Source organism: Syngnathus typhle, linkage group LG7 (assembly GCF_033458585.1).
Source record: "Syngnathus typhle isolate RoL2023-S1 ecotype Sweden linkage group LG7, RoL_Styp_1.0, whole genome shotgun sequence".
NCBI lineage: Eukaryota > Metazoa > Chordata > Actinopteri > Syngnathiformes > Syngnathidae > Syngnathus > Syngnathus typhle.
Window position 1 is genome coordinate 7,527,560 of NC_083744.1, and position 23,057 is coordinate 7,550,616.

The 23,057-nt window shown below is 41.6% G+C and overlaps 1 protein-coding gene across 7 annotated transcripts in view; it reads left to right on the forward strand.

The window, feature by feature from the left end:
* Window positions 1-23,057, forward strand: part of LOC133156926 (membrane-associated guanylate kinase, WW and PDZ domain-containing protein 2-like) — a 77,637-nt gene that overhangs the window by 39,196 nt on the left and 15,384 nt on the right. For all 7 annotated transcript variants that reach the window (XM_061283042.1, XM_061283043.1, XM_061283036.1 and 4 more), the window contains 6 exons: window positions 3,341-3,569; window positions 5,756-5,835; window positions 16,672-16,729; window positions 17,551-17,672; window positions 18,829-19,011; window positions 22,423-22,952. In XM_061283042.1, the coding sequence (XP_061139026.1) occupies window positions 3,341-3,569; window positions 5,756-5,835; window positions 16,672-16,729; window positions 17,551-17,672; window positions 18,829-19,011; window positions 22,423-22,952 (1,202 nt within the window). The remainder of the gene's footprint in view (window positions 1-3,340; window positions 3,570-5,755; window positions 5,836-16,671; window positions 16,730-17,550; window positions 17,673-18,828; window positions 19,012-22,422; window positions 22,953-23,057) is intronic.

Genomic DNA, 23,057 nt, shown 5'->3' on the forward strand with positions numbered 1-23,057 from the left:
AGACAGACTGAAGATGGAAAGTAAAATCCTTATTTATCCCATTGGGGAGGAAATAAAAACAGAATGCAACCGCTCTTTTCTATTGAATTCCACCTGTGCTCTCATGAGTAACAACCCATGGGACAGTTGAAGGCTCCTAAAAGAAGTGACTGACTACCTAAATTTGATGCCGTGAAATATTTATATTCAGTGTAATAGAAGAAGAGAATAGAAAAAAAAAATGCTAATAGCAGTGGGTACTTCATTAGGTACATATGCGTAGTCATACAGTACATGAGCTGTGTTAGATAGTATCCATAGATAGATTGATAATCGGGTATGGCAAACCCACGTTCAGAAAGTAAAAACTGCGCCACACTTTGGATTTAGACACAAGTACTCATGAGCTCAAGCGTCGGTTCAATGGGAGCACCTGTGCTTGAAGCTCAGATATCCCATCTGCTTATAATTCACATTACACATAGCTAAGTTTGATGGATAATGTTTTCTGTAGTATTATCATTGTTGATAGTATTAGTATTTTTATTGTAATTATGAACTCTCTCTTAAAATATATAGTTTGAAATAACAGTGAAATTCAAAATGAAAGTAAAAATGGAGAGATGAAAAAGATCCTGTCAAAGCTACATGACATAACATTTGAAGTGTTAGAGCGGTTGTCTCCCAAACCAGAGGTTGGGGGTTCGATCCCCAGGCATTGTGACCATGTCGAAGTGTCCTTGAGCAACACACAGAACCCTCAGTTGCACCTGATGCGATGTAATCAAAAGGGTGAAAGAGGAAGCAGTGTGAAGCGCTTCAAGTACCAAACCGCGGTACAAGTGAAAGCCCATTTACTGGATTTTAGTTGTGGACTTTCATTGTACTTAAATGCACTTTGGAATGTGTACTTGTTTTGTTTTTACTTATTTACAGGAGTTGAATCAGTACTTTTGCTAAATGTGCATTTCATTCTGCCGCTCTTTGCTCCAGCACCTCCGGTGAGAGAAGCATAAATATTGCCGCAATCATTGTCATGCTCACCCCCAAAGCCAACCATGTGCTATGTGTGATGTCAAAAAAAGAGCTGGTGGCATCTATTGTCACTTTCTAAATCTTTTCCTTGTGTTTCTGACTCACTCCCTGACCCTGAAAGTCTCTGTCTTCGCCGGTTTCGCTCTTTCTGACGTGCTGTGTTGCTCCTCATGTTCGTTGTCCTCAGAACTCACTCACCCTCGCTTTCTCTCCTCTCCTCCCTCCTGGGGGTTCACGGCTCGGCTGCATTGACTCATCATGCATGCCGTGTGTGTGTGCGTGCGTGTGTGTGTGTGCGTGCGTGCGTGCGTGCGTGCGTGCGTGCGTGTGTCTGTGCGTGTGTGCACAGCACCACCCAGCTCGAAAAGAAAAAAGAGTCGAACTAGCATTTCCAAGTATTTGCAAGAAATAACTGTAATACAGCACATACAAATCGAAACAATTTTTTTTTTATGGCTCAAAGAGGACCACGTTCATCCAGCATACAAGATGACTTTGGGCGAGGGCTGGGTTGCAATCTGCACTGGGCGTCACAGGGCACATGAAAACTAACAACCATTCACATGCATGCATTCATGCAGTTTATTTGATTATTTTTTTAATACAATGAGATCCACAACCCTCGTGAGGAAAAACGGTTCGAAAATGGATGGATGGATATAATAAGAAGCGCTGACCCACATTTACAACCTAATACAGTATGGTGTTCAATGATTTTCTATTAATTTTATCCCGACATTCTGCAGCTTTCTCTTGGCTGCACTGCTTCTCGGTACATGCAATTTTTTGTTGTCCAATCAGATTTCAGCATCTCATTCTAATCTGTTGGGGGTATTCAGAATCAGTACTGCTGATCCATGTCACCTAAAGCATACCGTAATTTTCTGACTGTAAATCGCTCCGGAGTATAAGTCGCACCAGCCAAAAAAAAAAACATATACAAGTCGCTCGGAGTATAAATCGCATTTTTGGGGGGCAATTTATTCGACAAAATCCAACACCAAGAACAGACATGAACGAGCAACAACAGGCTAAACCAGTGGTCCCCAACCACCGGGCCGCGGACCGGTACCGGGCCGCGGACCGGTACCGGGCCGCGGACCGGTACCGGTCCGTGGGTCACTTGGTACCGGGCCGCCAAGCCGCACAGAAAAAAAAAAAAAAAGATCGACGATCAATTAATTCAGGTCAAGACACTCGTTCCGGTCACGTGACACGTTTCTCCAGTCGAGCCCGCAAAGCTAATATGTGGCGACAGGCTAACTAACCAGGCAATGAAGCATTCAAAACTGCTTTAACACATGGAGACCAAGCATCCTGCATTAAAAGACAAACCTTAATCACTTCGGGTGTCAATGTCTAGATGGGACCGGCTCGTTTCTGAGAAACAAACTCAGTGCTCCCACTAATTCAACGTAATGGTGAGTTTTATTTTTGTCATTTGTACTTGTTTTTATGTCAGTCGTATCATTTTATTTCATCGTATTTATATATTTATTATAAAATGTATTATTTATTTATTTATTTATATAAATGCCGGTCCGCGAAAATATTTCTGACATGTAACCGGTCCGTGGCGCAAAAAAGGTTGGGGACCACTGGGCTAAACGATACGGTATGCTAACGTGACAAACACAAACGAGGAGCTGAGAACGGGCCTGACGTAACATTCAGTTATTTAAAAAAAAACTATTACATAAACAACACGTTTATAAAACCATCTGTGTCACTCCAATTCATTAAATCCATCGATCGTCCTTTGTCAACAATGTCGTGTGCCGCGCCGCAGTTCAAATTATTTCACAGGCCCATACAACGATATATAAACTATATTTTAAATAACTATCACATAAACAACAATATTATCAAACCATTTGTGTCACTCCAAATCATTAAATCCATCGATCAAATTTCTCATCCTTTATGTCATCCTGGTGACAGAGGACATGTCCAGAGGATATGGCGCTTTAACGTGTTAATTACTTTATTTGATTTTCCTCTCTATTTTTCACGTTTTGAATATGTTCAAGATAAAGATATCAAAGCATGTGAAGTGATCAACTATACTAAAACTAACATGTGAAGTGGTCAACTATACTTGTAAGTAAGTGATGTGTTAATGATCAAGTAAATATTTGTGAAAAAAAACATATATAAGTTGCTCCTGAGTATAAGTCGCCCCCCCACCCAAACTATGAAAAGAAAACGCGACTTATAGTCCGAAAATTACGGTAATAGCAATGAGACAATTTCTTTAACCAATCATATAAGACTATTTAAGCCTGATTTGCACCAAAATGTAATGCAGTGGTTCTTCATTCTGCAGAGTCCAGCGAGCACGAGGACAAGAGCACTGACGCGTCTGGGGAGGTTGCCGTGGAAACCTGCAGCCAAACGGCAGCCATGAGCGAGGCTCCCACCGAGGCGGAGGATGCACCAAAATCTCCAGACAAGTCCCCCAACAAAGTCCCGGATGTGGACGAGGAAGAGCTGGGCCCTCTGCCTGACAACTGGGAGATGGCGTACACGGAAAAGGGGGAGGTCTACTTCATAGAGTAAGACAAAACAACATGCATGGGTTTATGTTTATGTAATAAAATCTGAGTACTGTTTTATATCCTATAAGTAAGCACAATGGTGACGTTCAAGCTGCATAGTGTTAAACTTCAAAATGTTAAAAATATATAAAATAGTAAATATGATTTATTTCTTAATGATGTATATACATACATTTTATTTTTACATTACCATTTAACCAGCCTGCAATTTAAAGTTATGAGAATGATAAAGCTCAGTTTTTATATTTAGTATTTACTACGACTACATTTCAACAATCTATTTTATGTAGTTTGCAATCGCTCATCAATACCTCCGTGACTGTGGTAGTCAAAGCACAAGTGTGCCTTTATTATTTCTTTGTGTGTGTTACAGTGCCTTCAACACAGTAGCATAGTCAAATCAGATCAGATCCTCTCTGGCCTTTCAGTGGAGAGAATTAATGTTAAGATATGCGAGTTTTGGGAGTTTCTCCTAAAAGTTCACGAGCTGGAAATTGTAAAACCTTGTCGAAATCCACAACAGCATTTCGCCAGATTGCAAGGCAAGTGTAAAAAGCTGAATGCCCCAGCTGGGGGTTTCAATCAAGTCGGGGAAGAAGTTAAAAAAAAAAAAAACATGCTGTGGGATAAAGTGTCAAACATTCTGTCTGAGGAGCTTAGAGTCCAGGGTGAAAAGTGAGTCTCGCATGAGGAAATTGGTTAGGAAGAAGTAAAAATATAGAGAGCCAGTTTAAGTCCCCCTTTGAGACATTGTGGTGGAAAAAAACGAGAGACTGAAGTAGTCGAGAATCTGCAGCACCATGTTGGGAAGATATCTTGCTGTAATGGTTGTCATGGCAAAAAGTAGTTTGAACTGTGGATGGCAAGATAAGAAATAAAGGGAGATGCTTCACTTTGAATGCTTATAAAAATGTCAGCGGCGAAGAACCCGCAGTAGCATACGCTCAATGGCAACAATTCTCAGCACACCTACACGATCTGATGCTACATTTACACGGCAAGTGACTACCGTATTTTCCGCCCTATAAGGCGCACCTAAAAACCTAAAATTTTCTCAAAAACCAACAGTGCGCCTTATAGTCCGGTGCGCCTTATATATGGACCAAATTCCTAAATTTAAACTGGCCCAAAGCATTGTGTCATGAAATCAATCATAAGTGGCCCGCTGAAGACTATGAATCATGACTCAAAAAGACTATGGATCATTATTTTATGATTATAAAGTAATTTGTTCCGTCTGAAGTTGAAATAAAAAAGATAAAATGGAGAATGATTAGAAATCTGACATGATGCATTAATGGTGCGCCTTATAGTCCGGTGCGCCTTATATAAGGATAAAGTTTTAAAATAGGCCATTCATTGAAGGTGCGCCTTATAGTCCGGTGCGCCTTATAGGCCGGAAAATACGGTAATTTGGATTTGATCGCATTCTGGCGAACCAATGGCGCTAAAGTGCTCTTTTAGCACTGCAATTTATAGCATGTTCTAAAGCTGGTGTTAGCTTGTTAGTTAGTCTGAAGACAAATGAGTCACAACTCTCAAATGGTAGTCAATCAGTTAGCTACCATTTGGATGTATCCAAGTGATTTTTCAAAACATTATGAAAAAGACTGATGAAACAATACGTATATGGACAAAAAACAAGTTTCACGTAACCAACTTGTGGGCTCTGGCACAAAAGACTGAAAGGAGTCCTTGAGTAATTTGAGTAACTTGAGTCAAAAAAATGCTCGAGGCATTTTCTTTCTGCCTTGAGTACCCACTTATTTATGTGTAGACTGCCAAGTCAAGCTAACGGAAGCAACAACTGTTAACGACAATAGCACGCCATCAACACGTCGAGAATGCCAACTTCAGAATAAACTTTGCCTTGTGTTTAATTAAACTGTAAAAATATTTATCTAAAAGAAGTTCTTATATGGTATTGACAGTATTTGAACTTCTACTTGAGTACTGAGTTTGACTCTGCTTTGCTCTTAGGCGCGTTAGATTCTCCGACCTGGCAGTGGTTGCGATCTCCTGCTTTCTGGGTGTTTTGTTGTATAAACTTGCCAGCACTATTAGACCTCTCTCTTGAATAATTGATGCATCTTAATGTTTGCGAATTTGGCCCGCTCACTTGGATCCAGAACGTTAGTGTTACTTTGATCTAATGATCTTGTCGTCTCTTTCTTCTTGTGCAGTCACAACACCAAGACCACGTCCTGGCTGGATCCTCGGCTGGCCAAAAAGGCAAAGCCTCCAGAAGAATGCAAGGAAGATGGTGAGTGCCAACTGTTTATGATCCTTCCATTTTCACATTTGTGTTTATCAGAGATAAGCTGCCGTTTTTTTTCTTGTTGTTTTTTTGTGAGTAGCGTTTCATCTCCTGCTGTTTTCATACCTGCTTGTCGATTTAGTGCTGTGGTACAAAATGGTTGTGTTTATACGAGTGTGAGCCTCCCGGTCACGCACTAAAACACGTCCGTGAATTTATTTTGAAGTAACAATGCAAACTTGATGTTTTTGAGAGCAACGCAACTGCTTGTCTTTTTGCTTTGTCAGGTTTTCTTCACACAGGTACCTTGAAGTACTCAATTTTCACGTTTTTTGAGTGATGAGCCATTTTCTGTTGTGGAGCAAAATTGGAGGTAAAAAGCGAGCTTCGGATCCACCGTCAATGCCGTCAGAACAAGATAGTCAAAGACACAAACACAAAATGAGAAGACTTGCAAGCAGCTGCTGTAAACCACAACTCGTTCCCAGACAAATGCAGACGCAAAAGCCAACCTGACTCTAGTTTTGTGCTTACTCACTAGGCCGTACCGCCTTAAAGATTCACATTCAATGCACAAATCCTTCACACCGATTGTATTTTATAAAACGGGTTGTTGTCATCAAAATTATCTTGAGTAGGAAATGACTTTTAGGGTAAAATGAAAGAAATGTAGAAAGAAAAAGAGCCGCACAGTTATCAAGTGATAGCGGTTTAATGGCAGGCAAACCTGCATCACCACTGCTGTCAAAGGTTTGCGAAGTGAATCTCCACAGACTTAATCAATTCCTTCTTTGCGTCTTAATCCCGTCTCCCCTCCCCTCCAGACAGAGACCCCTCGTGTAACCCATCACGCGCTATCTATTCTCCACCTCTACCCCCCCCCCCTCGCTTGTTCATTTACTGACATTCCCTCGTCCCTGCCTGGTAAAGAGCCAAAATGTGCCCAGAATTCCAAGTGCGCTGCTGGGCTCTGCACAAACACAATCTTACTTCTGCTAGACACACATCGCATAATGTTGTCATAGCTGACGTGATTCATCTAGCACTTCAACCGAGGCAAAGATTACTTTTCACCTGCAAAAATAAAATTGGCAATCACTTTTTATTTCTGTCTTGAGCCAATGATCACTAAGTTCTATGTGTCTTTGTTAATGTATTTTCAAATCAAAACACGCCTTGTCTTTGAGTGACATGGCGCTGTTGCTTGCTCCTATTTCATTTGCGTCTGTCAGTTCGCCAACGTACCTTGCAAGGAAGAAGGAGAAGAAAAAGTAACACATCTCAGGGGTTTTCAATCTATAATCTGACATAAGTGAGTTAAATTAGACTATGTTTATAGGCTTACCCGCTCCATTTGTCAATGACTGCTTCCATGTCAGTCTAAGGAAATCAATGGTGACAATCAACCCTGTAGAAGCTTCTTGGAAAGACGAAGTATTGATGGACGGTAAAGTGGTCAACTATGTATTTGGGTTGGCTTTCAGTGAGAAATTTCCTTACAAATTTTGACAGAATCTACTTAATACCACCACCACCATGTCACAACTATAGACACCACCTGTGACTGCACTTGTGACTGTGCAAGCAAACTGTAGTTAGCACAAATCGCATGCAAACTAAGAACTCAAACGAACAAAAAATATATATCTAGATAGAATGAACTAAAAAAAATATTCTTTCATTCATCTTTTGAACCGCTTCCTCTTTACGAGGGTCACGGGCGTGCTGAAGCCAATCTCAGCACTCTTTGGGCAGTAGGTACCTGGTAACTAGTCGCCAGCTAATCACATAATTACTAAATGAAGATGCCACACATAATTCAAAACAACTTTAACCTACATTTTCATGTTTGGAATATGTGTAATAACATGAAAATGGTCATTATTATAATTGTAAAAGGGTAAAATGGTTGTCCTTACTAAAACTACATCAAAATGTTGACAGTTTTTGTTGACTAAATCTAGACAAAAGAAATCCTTGGACAAAAAGTGTGATTGGAACTGGACCAAATCTGAGACTAAATTTAAACATGGCTGACAAATTTAACACAATTGTAAGTTTCACTGGATACATTATAATCGTATCTCAAGGCAACATTATTTTGAAGTTGAGTCCAGTGCTTCTGATCGTGTTCAAATCAAAGAAGGCCTTCCTGGCCCTGAGCACCCACCACTGCAATTTGTACTCTCTGCCTCGCCGACCATGCAAAGTCGACTGGGTAGTCTCCTCCTGTAGTCTGGCTCTGTCTAGTATCTGGGGAAAGTAGTGCTGCAACTGCCAAAAAAGCAAACAAACATTTATGAAGCTCCCGGATGAGAGAGCTCATCCTCTGGAGCAAATGCCTTCCAGCGGTGGGAGCCAGGAAACATTATTTTTATCAGGGAAAACAGCCGCTTGGACGGAGCAGGCATGCGCGGAAGCAATAATCCGGCAACCTGCTCCTGCTCATCCGCATATTGTTCTCCATTCCACGATGGCTCTCATTTTACTTTGTGCAACAGTGCATTTCAGCACACGTTGGGCAGCAATGATGCGTATGCTCATTAAAAATGCATGTATTTGCTCAGTGCTACAACTTATTTCCATGGCATGTTAAACCAAGCCATAATTAAACTTTTACTAATCACAGGATGTCATATACAACACTTTCAGTCTTTTTCTTTCTTTTTCTTTCTTTTTCTTTCTTTCTTTCTTTCTTTCTTTCTTTCTTTCTTTCTTTCTTTCTTTCTTTCTTTCTTTCTTTCTTTCTTTCTTTCTTTCTTTCTTTCTTTCTTTCTTTCTTTCTTTCTTTCTTTCTTTCTTTCTTTCTTTCTTTCTTTCTTTCTTTCTTTCTTTCTTTCTTTCTTTCTTTCTTTCTTTCTTTCTTTCTTTCTTTCTTTCTTTCTTTCTTTCTTTCTTTCTTTCTTTCTTCATTTATTTATGTATTGTCTGTGTGTGTGTGTGTGCGTGTGTGTGTGTATATGTGTATGTGTATATATTGGCGGTCACAATTGGTGCGTGTATATATATATATATATATATATATATATATATATATATATATATATATATATATATATATATATTGTGTGACCGCCAATGCACCGGTTGTTCGGGAATCTCTCAAAATTCCTTATGCCCACTTCGTCCCTCAGCAATTTACCGCTCCAAATATTATATGCGAAAAGTTTGCTGCTAAGTCTGTAAGTCAGTGAAGTCTATGAGTGGTTTCAAAAAGCATTTATTGTGAGGAGAGATTTTTAAAAAAAATGGAAAAAGTTTTGACATAAAACTTCTGATGTAATAAATTGAATAATATTACAGAATATAAATTCCCCCTCCCTACTCACTGTCTCATTCTCTTTGTAACACCAACCAAAAGGCAAATAACCAAGCAATTAGTTTAGAAAACAGAGATAAGAACATATTTACTTGTTTTATTTCACAATTGTTTGGTCAGCAGGCATTCTAGAGACCCAACTGTTTATATGCACGCAATTAAATAGTCAATTTTCCAGTCGTCCATAATGTTTTTGCCTTGTTTTGAATAATTCACCCACGTGCGAATAAGTGTCCACTTGCATTTTAAAAACCACACGACATCTCTACCCTGCACCGATGTAAAGTCAGTTTCCTCTTTGTGTGTGCCGACACATCGTGCATGAAGTATGGGCCAATAAAATATATATGTAGACAAGCAGAGTGAATAAAACAATACATGAGCAGCTTGACGATGCGCTTTGCAAACTACCCGTTTGCCTTGAAGGTCCCACCGGTTGGAAAAACGCACACACAAAAACAACACACAAAACAAAATCACTCTTGGAAGTCGCATTTCTTGTATTTTCTGTCACTGCTCCCTTTATGTCACGTATTTGTTTTTGTCTCAGTCTCTCTTTTCTTTTCCTTTTTTTTTTTTTGAAATGTCACACTGTAACCTCATTGGCAATTCCCTTTTCTCAGGCCTCCGGAGCTGTGTTCAGGGTGATTTGAGGAGCCGATTGTTTGAGGCAGTGCGTTTGAGCAAAAATGTGACTTGTGCGTTGTGCGCCTGCCACAAGCGCATATAAATTTCTGTCTCAAATATATACAGTGTGATGTGGCAGACTGGTAGAGTTCAAAGGCTCGTCAGGAGTCTGCTTCTGATAGGTGGCACGGGCTGATAACGCTTCTCAACGTTTCAAACGACAGCGCGCTTGTTGCTGCGACTTCTGCCTTTGATAAAGCTTTCAATCCCTGCACCGTCCTCAATAAAATCTCACGTCCCGGATTAGCGACGTGGAGCTTCGCCGAGGCAACCGCGTCAGCGCCCTGTCGGTGACTGAGTCAGGAGGAGGAGAGGAAGAGAAAAAAAAAAACTGGCAAGTGATAAGCTAAACTTGAAGTGGCGGAAAGGCTGTCACGGGCCTCGGCAACAACATTGTTAGTATAGTCGTCCGCAGCAATAGTGCATTTCATTTACGGCGCCGTTGCTTTTTTTTCATTTTTTAAATCATTGCCATGCCACTTTTATCCAGTGACAGCCTCAGAGAACTAATACAGGTGAAAATGCTTGGTTTACCCATAACTAACATGATCATTGAGAGACTGCCTCATTCATTTACTTTTGGCTGCTTAGTTTAATGGCACACACATGCACTCGTGACTTTAGCATGCATTCTAGCCAATATGTAATGCTAATTTACTAAAAGTCACATACAAGCACTTTTGACTTTAGCATGCATTCTAGCCAATATGTAATGCTAAATTACTAAAAGGCACACACATGCACTTTTGATTTTAGCGTGCACTTTAGCCAATATGTAATGCTAAATTACTAAATGGCACATGCATGAACTTTTGATTTTAGCATGCATTCTAGCCAATATGTAATGCTAAATTACTAAAAGCCAAACCATTTATACTTGTAAAAAATGCTTTCTGTAAACTTTTGAACAAAAGCAGGGTGGTCATGGAGAACAGAAGAGCTTTATTGTTGTTGTACAAACGGTCTACATCAAAATTGGATGGCTGGGATTGTCTATCCCAATAGTATTCTGGGCGGTAGATGAGGTATACCCTGAACTGGTCGCCGCCGGCCAATCGCAGGGCACACATAGACAAACAGACATTCTAGCATTAGCATAATACGTAGGCGTTTCTTTTTCTTAAGTAGAGCGATGGATCTCAAAGGAAGCAAAGACAAAAGGAGGAATGGATGGACTTATATATATAAAAAAAAAAAAAAAGGATGGACTGAATGATGCAACTCAAAGGTAATATTATAACATAGTTAAGTCATTTATTGAGGCAGGGAAGTGGTGCTTCTGAACTTTTAGTGATGAGATTCCATATTAGACGACACACTGTGGCCAAAGTAATGTTGAGCTCGCTTGCAGTGCAACTATCTCCTCGCGGCGAAAGTTTCACTTCACAATATGATACACCGCAGGGGGTGAAATATTGTAACTGCCAACTGCCGTCCTCTGTGGAATATTGCTTTTGAAACATTACAATTATTTTCTCACAGATCTCTCTGCAGACTTGTGAGTCTCTGCCCTCTTTTCATCCAAAAACAAACCTTTTTTGCTGATCAAAAGTGATTATAATCAGACCATCATCAAGCTATTTTTCCACATTATCAGTCTTCAATGACCTTGTCGTCATAGTTTGAAACAATTGATGTACTTTAAAATAATGGCTTGAAAATCATGATGGTTTGGTAACAAGGGGAGTAAGATTGCTGCTAAAATGGCCACCTCAGATCCCTTAACAGTGTTGTTTTACTAAGAGTAATGGTGGTGGACCAGTCAGCTTGTAACTCAATGTATTGGTAGAGTACAGCAAATCAATTTTGAATCAAGTTTATTTTTAAGTCAATGAATCTGAATCCCCCAGTTTCTCCTGATGCCGTGACCTCAGTAGGTGAACGAGGAGGCTGTGTCTAAGCACTTTAATAATAATAATAATTCATTAAATTTGTATAGCGCTTTTCAAAAACCCAAAGACGCTTACAGGGAACAAGACAAAGACATACATGAGGGGAGGGGGACGGGGAAGAAACAATCGGATAAAATTAAGAAGAGGAAACCGGTTATGGGTAGGGAAGGTCATGAGCTTGGGAGAAGAGGTACGTTTTTAGACGGGACTTAAATATGGGGAGTGTGGGTGAGTCACAGACAGACTGAGGGAGAGAGTTCCAGAGTTGGGGTGATGCGCAGGAGAAGGCTCTGTCACCGAAGGATTTTAGTTTAGATTTTGGGACTGTCAGACGTGAAGTATTGGAGGATCGGAGGGGACGGTTAGGGCAGTAGAGGACAAGGAGGTCGGATAGGTAAGTGGGAGCCAGGTGGTGAAGGGCTTTGAAGGTGAGGAGGAGTATCTTGAAAATGATACGCTCCTTAATGGGGAGCCAGTGAAGAGGGTGGAGAACAGGAGTCATGTGTTCACGGGACCGGGTGTGGGTAAGGAGGCGGGCAGCAGAGTTTTGGACTAGTTAAAGTTTATGGAGTGAGTGAGCAGTGATTCCAGTGAGAAGAGAGTTGCAGTAGTCAAGCCGGAATGAGATGAAGGCTTAGATGAGGGATTCAGCGGCAGGGAGAGAGAGGCAGTGCCGGATTTTGGCGTCGGAGGTGGAAGGAGAGTGTGGGGTCAAAAATAACGCCAAGGTTGCGTGCCAGAGAGGAGGGAGTGATGTTTGAGGAGTCAATGGTGAGTGTGATAGATCCAGTTTTATTAAGGGAGGATTTAGTGCCTATGAGGAGGAGCTCTGTTTTGTCACTGTTCAGTTTGAGAAAGTTGTGAGTCAGCCATGTTTTTATTGTAGAGATGCAGGTTTCAAAGTGGGTGAGGGAAGGGTTACGGGTTGGTGTGGTACGTATATAGATCTGGGTGTCATCAGCGTAGCAGTGGAAGTCCAGATTGAGTTTGCGGATGACAGTACCAAGGGGAAAGAATTAACAGATGAATAGGAGGGGGCCAAGAACTGAGCCTTGGGGGACCCCTTGTGTAACTGGGGAGAGGATGGATGTGTGACCGGAGAGAAAGATGAACTGGTTTCTGTTGGTGAGATAGGAGGTGAGCCAGTCGAGTGCAGTGCCCTCAACACCTAGTTGGCGCAGCCTTTGGAGGAGGATGGAATGGTTCACAGTGTCAAAGGCTGCGCTAAGGTCAAGTAGTAGTAGGATGTTGAGGGCACCAGACTCTGCAGAAATTAGGAGATCGTTGGTGACTTTAACTAGAGCTGTTTCGGTGCTGTGAAGTGGGCGGAATCCGGACTGGAAGGGTTCATAGAGGCTGTTGGACTGGAGATGGGTGTGGAGTTGGGCGGAGACAATGCGTTCAAGGGTTTTGGAAAGGAATGAAAGGTTGGAAATGGGACGGTAGTTGGAGAGGTTGAGTGGGTCCAAGGTTGTTTGAGTGCCTTGTGTTTGGATGACTGGATGGAGACGGATGAATCTGTTCCTGGATGCTCGTTAGTGCTGAAGATAATGTGCGAGAGGGAATAGAAGGGATTACAATTGCACACTTAATTCAAGAGAGACACCAATGCGCAGCGTTAGTAACGCACCCGAAGAAACACTGGTACTTGTATGAAAGGCAAACATACGATGAATGTGCGTTTTTGAACACACGCAATGCAAACACAGACTCGTAGGCGCATGCACACACAGACACACACACACAGTAGGAAATAGAGACAAGACTGAGCCCTCAGCTTGGAAACTGGGGGTTGCCATGGAAACTGTTTCCTGCTCACTTTTTGGGGGGGCATTTAACGGTGGCTCGTGGACAGGGTGGGCGGGAATTTAAGGCGGGTCGGAGTCGGAACGTGTCTGACTCCTGCGCCTGCGGGAGGAGGAAGATTGTGTGAGGTGACAGCCATGCACACACCGTGACTGAGCACGTACACACATACGCGCACAGACAAGACTAATACCAAGATCCCAAATCTGTCTGTAATTACATTACAGCATGATGCCATAGTAATTGTAAAAATAATAGGGTTGGGGAATTGGGAGTGTCCGTGTGTTTCTTTTCGTTTGTATGTATGTGTGCGTGTGTTTGGGTCCATTTGTGTGTCCACAGGTATGGGTGTCAGTATGTTCCATGTATGTGTGTTCTTGTGTGTAGATGTGGTTGTGTAAATGTGGATTGGAGTGTTCGTGTCTTTGATTGTGTGTGTTTGTGTCAGTGTGTGTCAAATCATTGTCAAAGCATTCTTAATAGTAAGACAAAAATCACAAACCGACATGGCAACATTTTAAAATAAGCAAAACGAAAAGCGAGTTACCCTTTCTGCTTGCCCCCACTTTTTTTCATTGTATTAACATTTTTGTATTTTTGATTTATTTGGATTGTGAGCTTCTCCAAATGCTTGGGAATTAATCCTAAAAAAATGATGGCCAAAGTTTTTATCAACATTGAGTATAATCCAATATATATGAATGCATGGTATGGTAAAGTGTGCACTTTTACCGTTGTTAGCGGTGTACATTCAAATATGTGAAAATGGCAAACTTTTACACTTCCGCGCAGTGAGCTGCACCAACATATGCTATTGTTTGATTTAATGTGAATCGGTACTTGGTGCGATCTCAAATGCATGCGCCGCTATTGAGGAAGACAGAGTCACTTAACTCACACTTTAAAAAGAAGACAAAGTGCAATGTATTTATGAAAAGCAGTTTGACACACAGCATGTCTCCAGCCCACGTTGGCTCAGTGGCACCCACGTCACTCACCAGGCCACAACCCACCTCTAAAAAGAGATAATGGTGACGCATAGTGGATCATAAAATTACCCGCATCTCTCATGCGTAGTTTGTTGCGTAGACATATTTTTGGTCAGAGTGTACTCGTACAACTCAAGGGCTGTTCAATTTTGGGGATGGGGGTGAACCCTTACAAAAAAAATGTCTGATGAATGCGTATCACAAGTGCTGAATTAGTAGCGTATGCTTGTGTGGGAGCGGAGCAGCTTGAGCAGATGGACATTTTCAAAAAAGTGCAAGTTCAGTCCCCTTGTTGTGTTCCTCCTCCCGCCGAGTGAGCGCTTAACCAAGAAGCTATAGGTGAAAATGCGCAATGTAGAGGCTTTACTTTTCACTTTCACACATTTAGATTTCAGTTAGAGCAGAACAGTTAGTTCTGACCAAGTGATCAGCCAATCATATTGAAGCAGAGCAGGTCCTGCACAAAACTCCAGTGAAATTCATAAAAATGCGCTTGGGAACCAGCTAATTAACGATGATGCTAAATGCGGAACTATTTGTGTTGCATGGGCTGAATAACTGAATAAATAAATCATAATTTGATGTTGCTTATTACTGGTAATCAAATAGTTCTTTTAGAATTGTTGTACAAAAGCAATCACACTCAAAGTTGTAATATTGTACTGTATAGTATCATTCATGGCTGCAATTATAGCCATAATAATATCCGACATAAAGCTCTCTAGTGTGCTATTGCTAAATTAAACTGTTAGAACAGGCTTTTTAAAGTATTCTTAGTGCCTGTCCTTGCTGACAAGAGATGGAGATCATCATATAACATCACTTGGAGATCAAAAAGGATCACAGGAATGGCGCTACATTGGGGCTCGAGGGAGCTTTATCTTCGGCAGGAATCCGTGTAGCCCCAGTTAAGCCGCTCAGGCATTTTATTGCATATTCTAAAATATGTTTCGAAATGATTTGTTTTATCCCCCGGCCCCACCTTTTGGTCAAGCTATGCTTCCTGGGGAAAAAATAAATCCTTCAGCTGTTCCTTCCAGTATACCCGTAGACCTGACCTGACCTGTGCTACTACACTAAAAGCATGCAACTCAGAATTCTGACTTGTTTACAAGCCCATAAAAAAAGCAATGGCTTAAAAATCTGTCATAAAGCAGGCCAGTCAACCATGAACCGGGATATAGTCGGGTTCACTGCACTTGTATCTTACTCTGCGTTGTCTTCTGGCTAGAGGTGAAAGGCAGGACAATAAGGCACAGAGCATTTTAGCCGCGCTTTGACCCACTTTATCCGAAGGCAGTAAAAAGGAGATAAATGGGAGAAAGGATGGATGGCAGTGAGGACAAGACAATTAACATGGAGAAGCTGGAAGGCCAAAAGGGAGTGGGCGGCTGTGAGGGGGGAAAAAACAGAGACTAATGTAAAGTCGTGATTGGTACACACTTCTTCAGCCCAGAACAATTTGTGCTGCAGAACAGGGACAGGCATTAGATTGAGCCAGTTAATGGAGTGATCATTTTTAATATATTTTTACGCTGGGGGTGTGTGGATCCTCAAATTAAGATTTTCCCCAAAGAAGGCCTTAATTATCCTTAAAAAATGACACATAATCCTTAAATCCACTGTTCACAGGTCTTTAAATTTGTCAAATCCACAATGCAATGAATGAGCGTGACTACCACCTTTAATTGCGTTGTGTGTGTTTTGTGGATGGATATTTAAAAGAAATTCTTAAAAATACATCTTTTCAACAGGCAAGATTACGGATTTCTGGTGTCCTACCTTAAAGCAGACTGAATGTATTGTGTTAGAATTGACTGGCTAACTTGAGCTACACTCTCATTTGCTGACCCCCACATCAATCAACAGGCCTTGCCCCGCCTTATAATAACCAAGTTATGTGGATTCTGCAACAGTGGCTGGGAATCACAAGACTAATCAATATTTATGTCCAATCTCGCTGAAGTACAAATACAAATTTTTTTTTTTTTTCAAGTATCGACTGTAAAGGAAATTTGATAACGGGAGTGCAGGCCTGTGACCTTAAGATGCGTGTTGCCTTCTTTTAATGGGTCGAGTGTTATGTTTTGTTCTGCTGCTCACGCCATAAACTGACTTCATTTCCCTCGTGTGTTTCCCCGCATCTCAGAGCTGCCCTACGGCTGGGAAAAGATCGATGACCCCATCTACGGCAGCTACTACGTCGAGTAAGTCGCAACGACGGAAGCAACCATTCCATTGTTTGCATCCTTATGAATTATGAATGACTTTTTGCTCTCGCTTGCCTTAAACGCCTCGACACTCGTTTGTCAAAAGCCTCTCAGGAGAATTCTAATCGGCGCCGATTATCGAAATGTGAAAAGTTTATTTAATGGTGCAATATTTATTGGGTGGATTTATTTTTTTAAATGCCCTTTGGCTGTAGTCACAAATTGCCTTTACTATTTACCGGTTTTGCAGGAAATATACAGTAGCTTGCAGGTGCATGGTAATACATTTAAATATTCCATAGAATATCATTTATTTCAGTAGTTAAATTAGAAAAGTGAAGCTTTCAAACTCGAATTCCACCAAAAACAGTTGCATTAACACCCCTTAGTCAGTCATAAAATAGCTTATGTCGTCTCGAGCCCATCCACCCAACTTGGGTGTACCCCACCCAAGTTATTTACCATTTGGGCAGTCTGTCCACATGGAAACGACATTTTGGAGTCTGAAAACTGTAACTTTTATTAGCGGTACGCAGAGTGGATTAGCCAATCAGCATCTTTGTTTGGATGCATGCATTTCTTGATGTACTTCAAAATTTACAGGATTATTTTAAAGTATGAAGCAGGCTCCGTTTCCGTGTCCGTGTCCACTCATTGTTAAAACAAGGTGTCATCTAGATTGAAGACTGATTGGTGTGTATTTGAAATTGAAACCACACCTTGACGTGATGATTGGAGTTGACTGGTTAGAGTCAAGAAAAAAAAATTCTGTACTGTCGCTCTAGTATTCTGACCCTAATAGTCAATGTTCTTTGCAGCCACATCAATCGCAGGACTCAGTTTGAGAATCCAGTCCTGGAAGCAAAGAGGCGCCTTGAGCAGCAGAGGCAGATGCAGAGTCAGGGCCTCTCCGCTCTCCCGCTGCCCACCATATATAGAGGTACACTGCATGCTGATATTACGCCATGTGGAAGTGTTGCGAGAACATTACTCTTGAGGTCCTGATTCACTAAAGGCTTGACAAACTTGATTGCACACACAAACAGAAGTGAAAGCCAATCTGCTAACCGGGCGCACCAAGGAGCTCGTGTGCTACACATGCAAATTAACCAAGCACTTCATTTTGCACGTGGGTGAAACATACCGGAAGACGGAAAAGCGGGTAGATTCGTTGAGCCCGCCTAATGAGATGTATCAGAGCTGAGAAATGTTGGTGTCCGAAAGGCAGGTGTAAACTGGAATCGACTGCACTTATCGTGGTGCAATAAATTGGTAGTTAGATTATTCAGGAACAGGCCAGCACCAGTTTCAAAAATAATTTGATCAAATGAATACAGTTTTACTTTGTTTTAATGTAATTACTCAATATTTTTAATTGTATTCGCTTATTTTGGAGGGATGTAGACTCCAAGCTCCTTCTTGTCTAGAGCCCAGGGGGACAAGAAAAGCACACCTGGCAACCATAACAACAACAAGCCTCATGTCACCACCCTCAGGGGACACATCCACCAGAGACATGAAAAGGAGTCTCCACACCTACAATTTAGAACTAGTGAAGCAATTTTGATTAAATGTTAGATTTCTTCCACAACCAGGAAAAGATAAGTTGCCTCCATTTAAATTGCGCGGATAACTTGAGCCTACAAAGTGGAAATGCAGACTGCACCGTGCCGACGCACATCAATTTTTCATTCTGTGTCAACTGTCCATAATGTAAGATGCAGCCCTGGTGAAGAAATATCAGACAATGTCACCATGTACAGGGTGGAGTTGAGAGAACCGCAGGCAGGTTGGTTGAGACGGCTGAGAACATGATCACCCTGAAGGCCTCCAGTGAGCTGAGCCAAGCACCAAGATAAGGGTGTGCGGGACCATTCCAAAATAAGCTCAGAATGACTCACTGATATTCGGGGGAAAGTTGCACACAAAAGCTGGCATAACATGCAGTAAAGTCATCAGAGTGTTAGAGAACTAATTTTTAACACACACCAGCATGATGCACCACTCTTGAAAAAGCGCTTTGAGATATTTTATGTACGACTCAACTGCACAAGAAACCCCTTAAACCCCTGGGCGTCTGTTTGTCGTTCCTGCAGAAAAGCCACTGTTCACGAGGGACCCGACCCAATTGAAAGGCACATTTCTGTCTACGGGCCTCCAGAAGAGCAACATGGGATTTGGCTTCACAATAATTGGAGGTGATGAGCCCGACGAGTTTCTGCAAGTGAAGAGCGTCATTCCGGATGGGCCGGCTGCTCAGGATGGAAAGATGGACACAGGTACTCCAAAATTCTCTCCAAGTCCTTGTAATGTGAAAAGTAATGAGGCACTCCGAAGCGGCCGGGCTGAATGGAAATTTTATTTTCAGGTTTGCAGGTATAATCAGCTAGCACATGCAGCAACATATCTCAGAATTCACTTTAAAGGGTCTATAAGTCTTCACCAAGGTATAGTTAAGTCTGCAGAGCAGTATTTTAATTTAAACACTCGGTCACAATGGGTCTTATGCCGTGTTTTGTTGTGCAAATACATATTTATCTTCATTTTCAGTAATGTGTGCCACTTAGGAGGCCCGGTGGGTCCCAGCAGGAGAAGCATCACAATCAGATTGAGCCGCGCAGTGTCATTATGCCAGTTTCACCCTCCAAAATAGAATTGGCTACTTGCGTAATGCTCTGTAATGATTTGATATCTAATACCAATGTTAAAAGCACCTACAGTTATACTGTATGGACATGAGTCCTCTGTTTATGACATTTTAAGGTTACAGTGGACTATTGTTACAATTTGTGACTGTTACACGTACAAGCTAATTGCACTGCATTGTGCTTCTTCATCAATCATTTCAACTCAATTTTCACGGAGTTGTGCCTGTCGTAACAACATTCCACAAACTAATAATCTGTCGGCCCCTTGTAGCTAAATCTGTTTTATCTTTTACCACTTTATTCCAAGTAATGAACCCCCGCCCCTCCCCTTCCCTTCCCTTCTTCTGCATCTGTTGCCAGCAGCGTGTTAACTTGGATTATTTTTGCTCTTGCGGATCAACTTGAGTTCATAAAGTGAAATGATGTAAAAAGCTGATGTGATAGAAGTTACTACGGCGATGCTGGGTCATGGACATCACGAAGGTAACGGAGGGGATAGGAATTTTTAAAAGGACAAATCAGAAAAAAAAAAATCTTATTTCGCTAAAATACCCTTCTGCACTCAGTCTTCACTTGTAGCTGTACATTTACAATCATGGTTACTTTCTCATTTTTTCTCATTTCTTGTCTCTCTGACTTGGACTTATTGTGTCTGGCTATCTTTGCATGTCATCTGATTTTTTAGCCCAAGAGTGTGTTTTTTTCTTCATCCTGTCTCTTCTTGACTTTAATTCTTTCTCCCTGCATCCCTTTTTTCTGATTTGTGAGCCCCCCCCCCCCCCCCACTGTCTCTATTCTGATTTTATTTTGCCGCAACTTGCTGCTATCCCCTCTGTGACATTGCCTGAGCTGCTCACAGGCACACACACACACGCACGCACACAAATTTTTGCTCCCTGGCTGAGATTAGCTGGCCTATTTGAGCTGAGCGACATTGCTCTTAGGGATTGTGCGTGATGATGCATGTGACATGTATGTTTGTGTTTGTGTATGACCGTGTGTGTGTGTGTGTGCGGTGAGGGCCTCCAGTGGTGTGTAGAAGATTTAAGGCAACTTCATTCGTCATGGGAGTGCGACTTTAAAGCAAAAATCCATAAATGTCCGCATATAAAACTGCAGAGTCCATCCAGTGTTGCCTTCTTGAAGTATTTCATTCCCAACAATCCCTTTTCACTCCCCCCAACAAGTTATTTAATGTATAAATCTATTAGTGTTTACACTCTTGCTAATATAGTAAACTAATAATGTTCAAAACCACTCATTTCCTTTCTGATTCAACACTACTGCAAATTCAATTGAAGCTTCTTCTTCAAAATACATCTAATCTTTTTCTGGGGTATCAAAAAAGTAAAAAATGTCAAGACATAGTGTCATAAAGAATGTATTTTAATATTTATTACATACTAAAGAAAAAAGTTTCCTCCTGCACTTTTCCATTCTATAATAATAATAAGCAGTAGAGTGTGGTTTGGTGTCACTAATAACACTCGTTTCTGAACAATTTTATGTAAAACAAACAGAACAGCAACTTTGATATTTGCTATCTTCTCAAAAACAAAAAAAAATCCAAGATCTGCATTTAATGGCACGTTTATATCTGTAAGTGGCTTTTTTTACATGTTCATAATTCACTTCATGAACTGTGTACGTGTATAAAATAATAATAATAATATATAAATAAAATAAAATGTGAGAATTTTTATATCTCATCATTATAAATGTAGCTAATTAAGCCTAATGCGGCTCTTGCATTGGATATTTTGTGACTACGGCTCAGCATTCAATATGGAGTGAATGTTAAAAGACATACACTCAATGCATGAGTGCGTTTAAAAAAAAAAAAAAAAAAAAAATCAAGGTGAATTTAATGAGCTCTGCCAAGCCCAGGCATATTTTTGTTTGATAGCGTCATTTGAAAAGACTTCAATAAGTGATAATAAGAGAAAAATGAAGACTTGATCGTAATGTTATTCAGGCATCACTGATGGAGCATCCTCCCTGCGCGCACAGTTAGCGCCACATAAAGTCAGATGAGGCTTTTCATAGTTCCACTCGAAGGGACGTGCAACCTTCTGCTGCATTGTGCACGAGACGTGACTCAAACAGTTGCTCCACGTGTCTGTCGCCGGGTCAATTGTGACATTTCCACAGAGGCTCTCTCTGCAGATGCCGCACTGTTTGTACTGGATATTCACAAAGATTCATCGACCTCACCTCCATGTCTCTCCGGTGCCTTTGTGTGTGCCATCCACTGGCATAACCCAAATACTGTTATTGTGTTTTTATGAGACACTTAAGCGGGACATCATGTTGCTCCACTATGTCGCGGCAGACTTTTATGAGAGCGTTCCCCAATCGTAACGGGTACCAGATCGCACAGAAAGTCATATTTTTCCTCATTTCATTTTTTGGGAGAGCATGCTGGATGTTTTCTGTTTTGAAAATTGACAAAATGGATCTTTTCATCCGGTCCATCAGCACCTCTTTCCCACACTTCAATAATATGAACACAACATTGTATGAAAACAAGAAATGTATCTTCTCAACCAACTATTTAAGTTGTGTTACTATAACGCCGATACAATATGTTTAGAAATAGCAATCCTGTATTATTTATGTCATATTCACACTTTTTAGCTCTATGGTGCAGAACAATAATCTTACAGACATAAGCAAGAATGATTCAGTAGATTTTTTTTTTTTCAAAGAAACCCAATAAGGTGTGCAGGATTTGTCTACGTGTGTTGCTGCATCATTCTTGTTTAAATATACAGTGTTGATGATATTTGCACCTCTCGGGGTTTTTGCATTGTGTGTTAGCGTTAAGGGAGAAGGCATTCAAAGTGATGTGGTCCTTGTAAATACATAATGTGCAATCTCTTCGTGGGATTGGCAATAAACAGCTTGAAGCTTTCTTTCAAGAATTGATCACTATCTGCTCAACTGCTGCTTTGCGTGAAGGGAATTGTTTTTCCGCCCGTTTTTTGCAAAGCTGAATATAAATTCCCTGCAAGTGACGGTGTTCCTCCATGTTTCCTCCAGGTGACGTCATTGTTTACGTGAATGACATCTGCGTGCTAGGCACTACGCACGCCGACGTGGTCAAGCTCTTCCAGTCGGTGCCCATCGGTCAAAGCGTCACCCTGGTGCTCTGCAGAGGCTACCCTCTGCCCTTTGACCCCGAGGACCCCAACGCGGCGGCTAGCAGTTCCATGACGCCTATCGGGATGGAGCACCGTCCACTGGTGGTGAACGGTCGCAGCAGCTACGATCCCTACCTGGAGTATCTGTCCCTGAGCTCCCAGCTGCCCGCTCAGGCCCTGGCGCAGGCCGGAGCTTCCCATCCCGGGGACACACACCTAGATGGCTCTTCGCTGCCGCCTACCACACCCGGCTCGTCGTCTGCGCTCACGCCGCATGATGACAACGTGTCTATGGCCTCCTCGGGTACGCCGGGTGTTGTCGGAGCGACGGTGCAAGCAGCCGAGCTGCTGACGGTTACCATGGTGAAAGGAGCCGAGGGTTTTGGATTCACCATTGCAGACAGTCCTACTGGCCAGCGAGTCAAACAGGTCAAGTCTTTGAGATGAAATATATTTTCGATGGGGTATTGCTCATGTATCCCATCTCAGTTATGCACGAGACAATCCAACAGCACACACATCATCTGGAGCAGT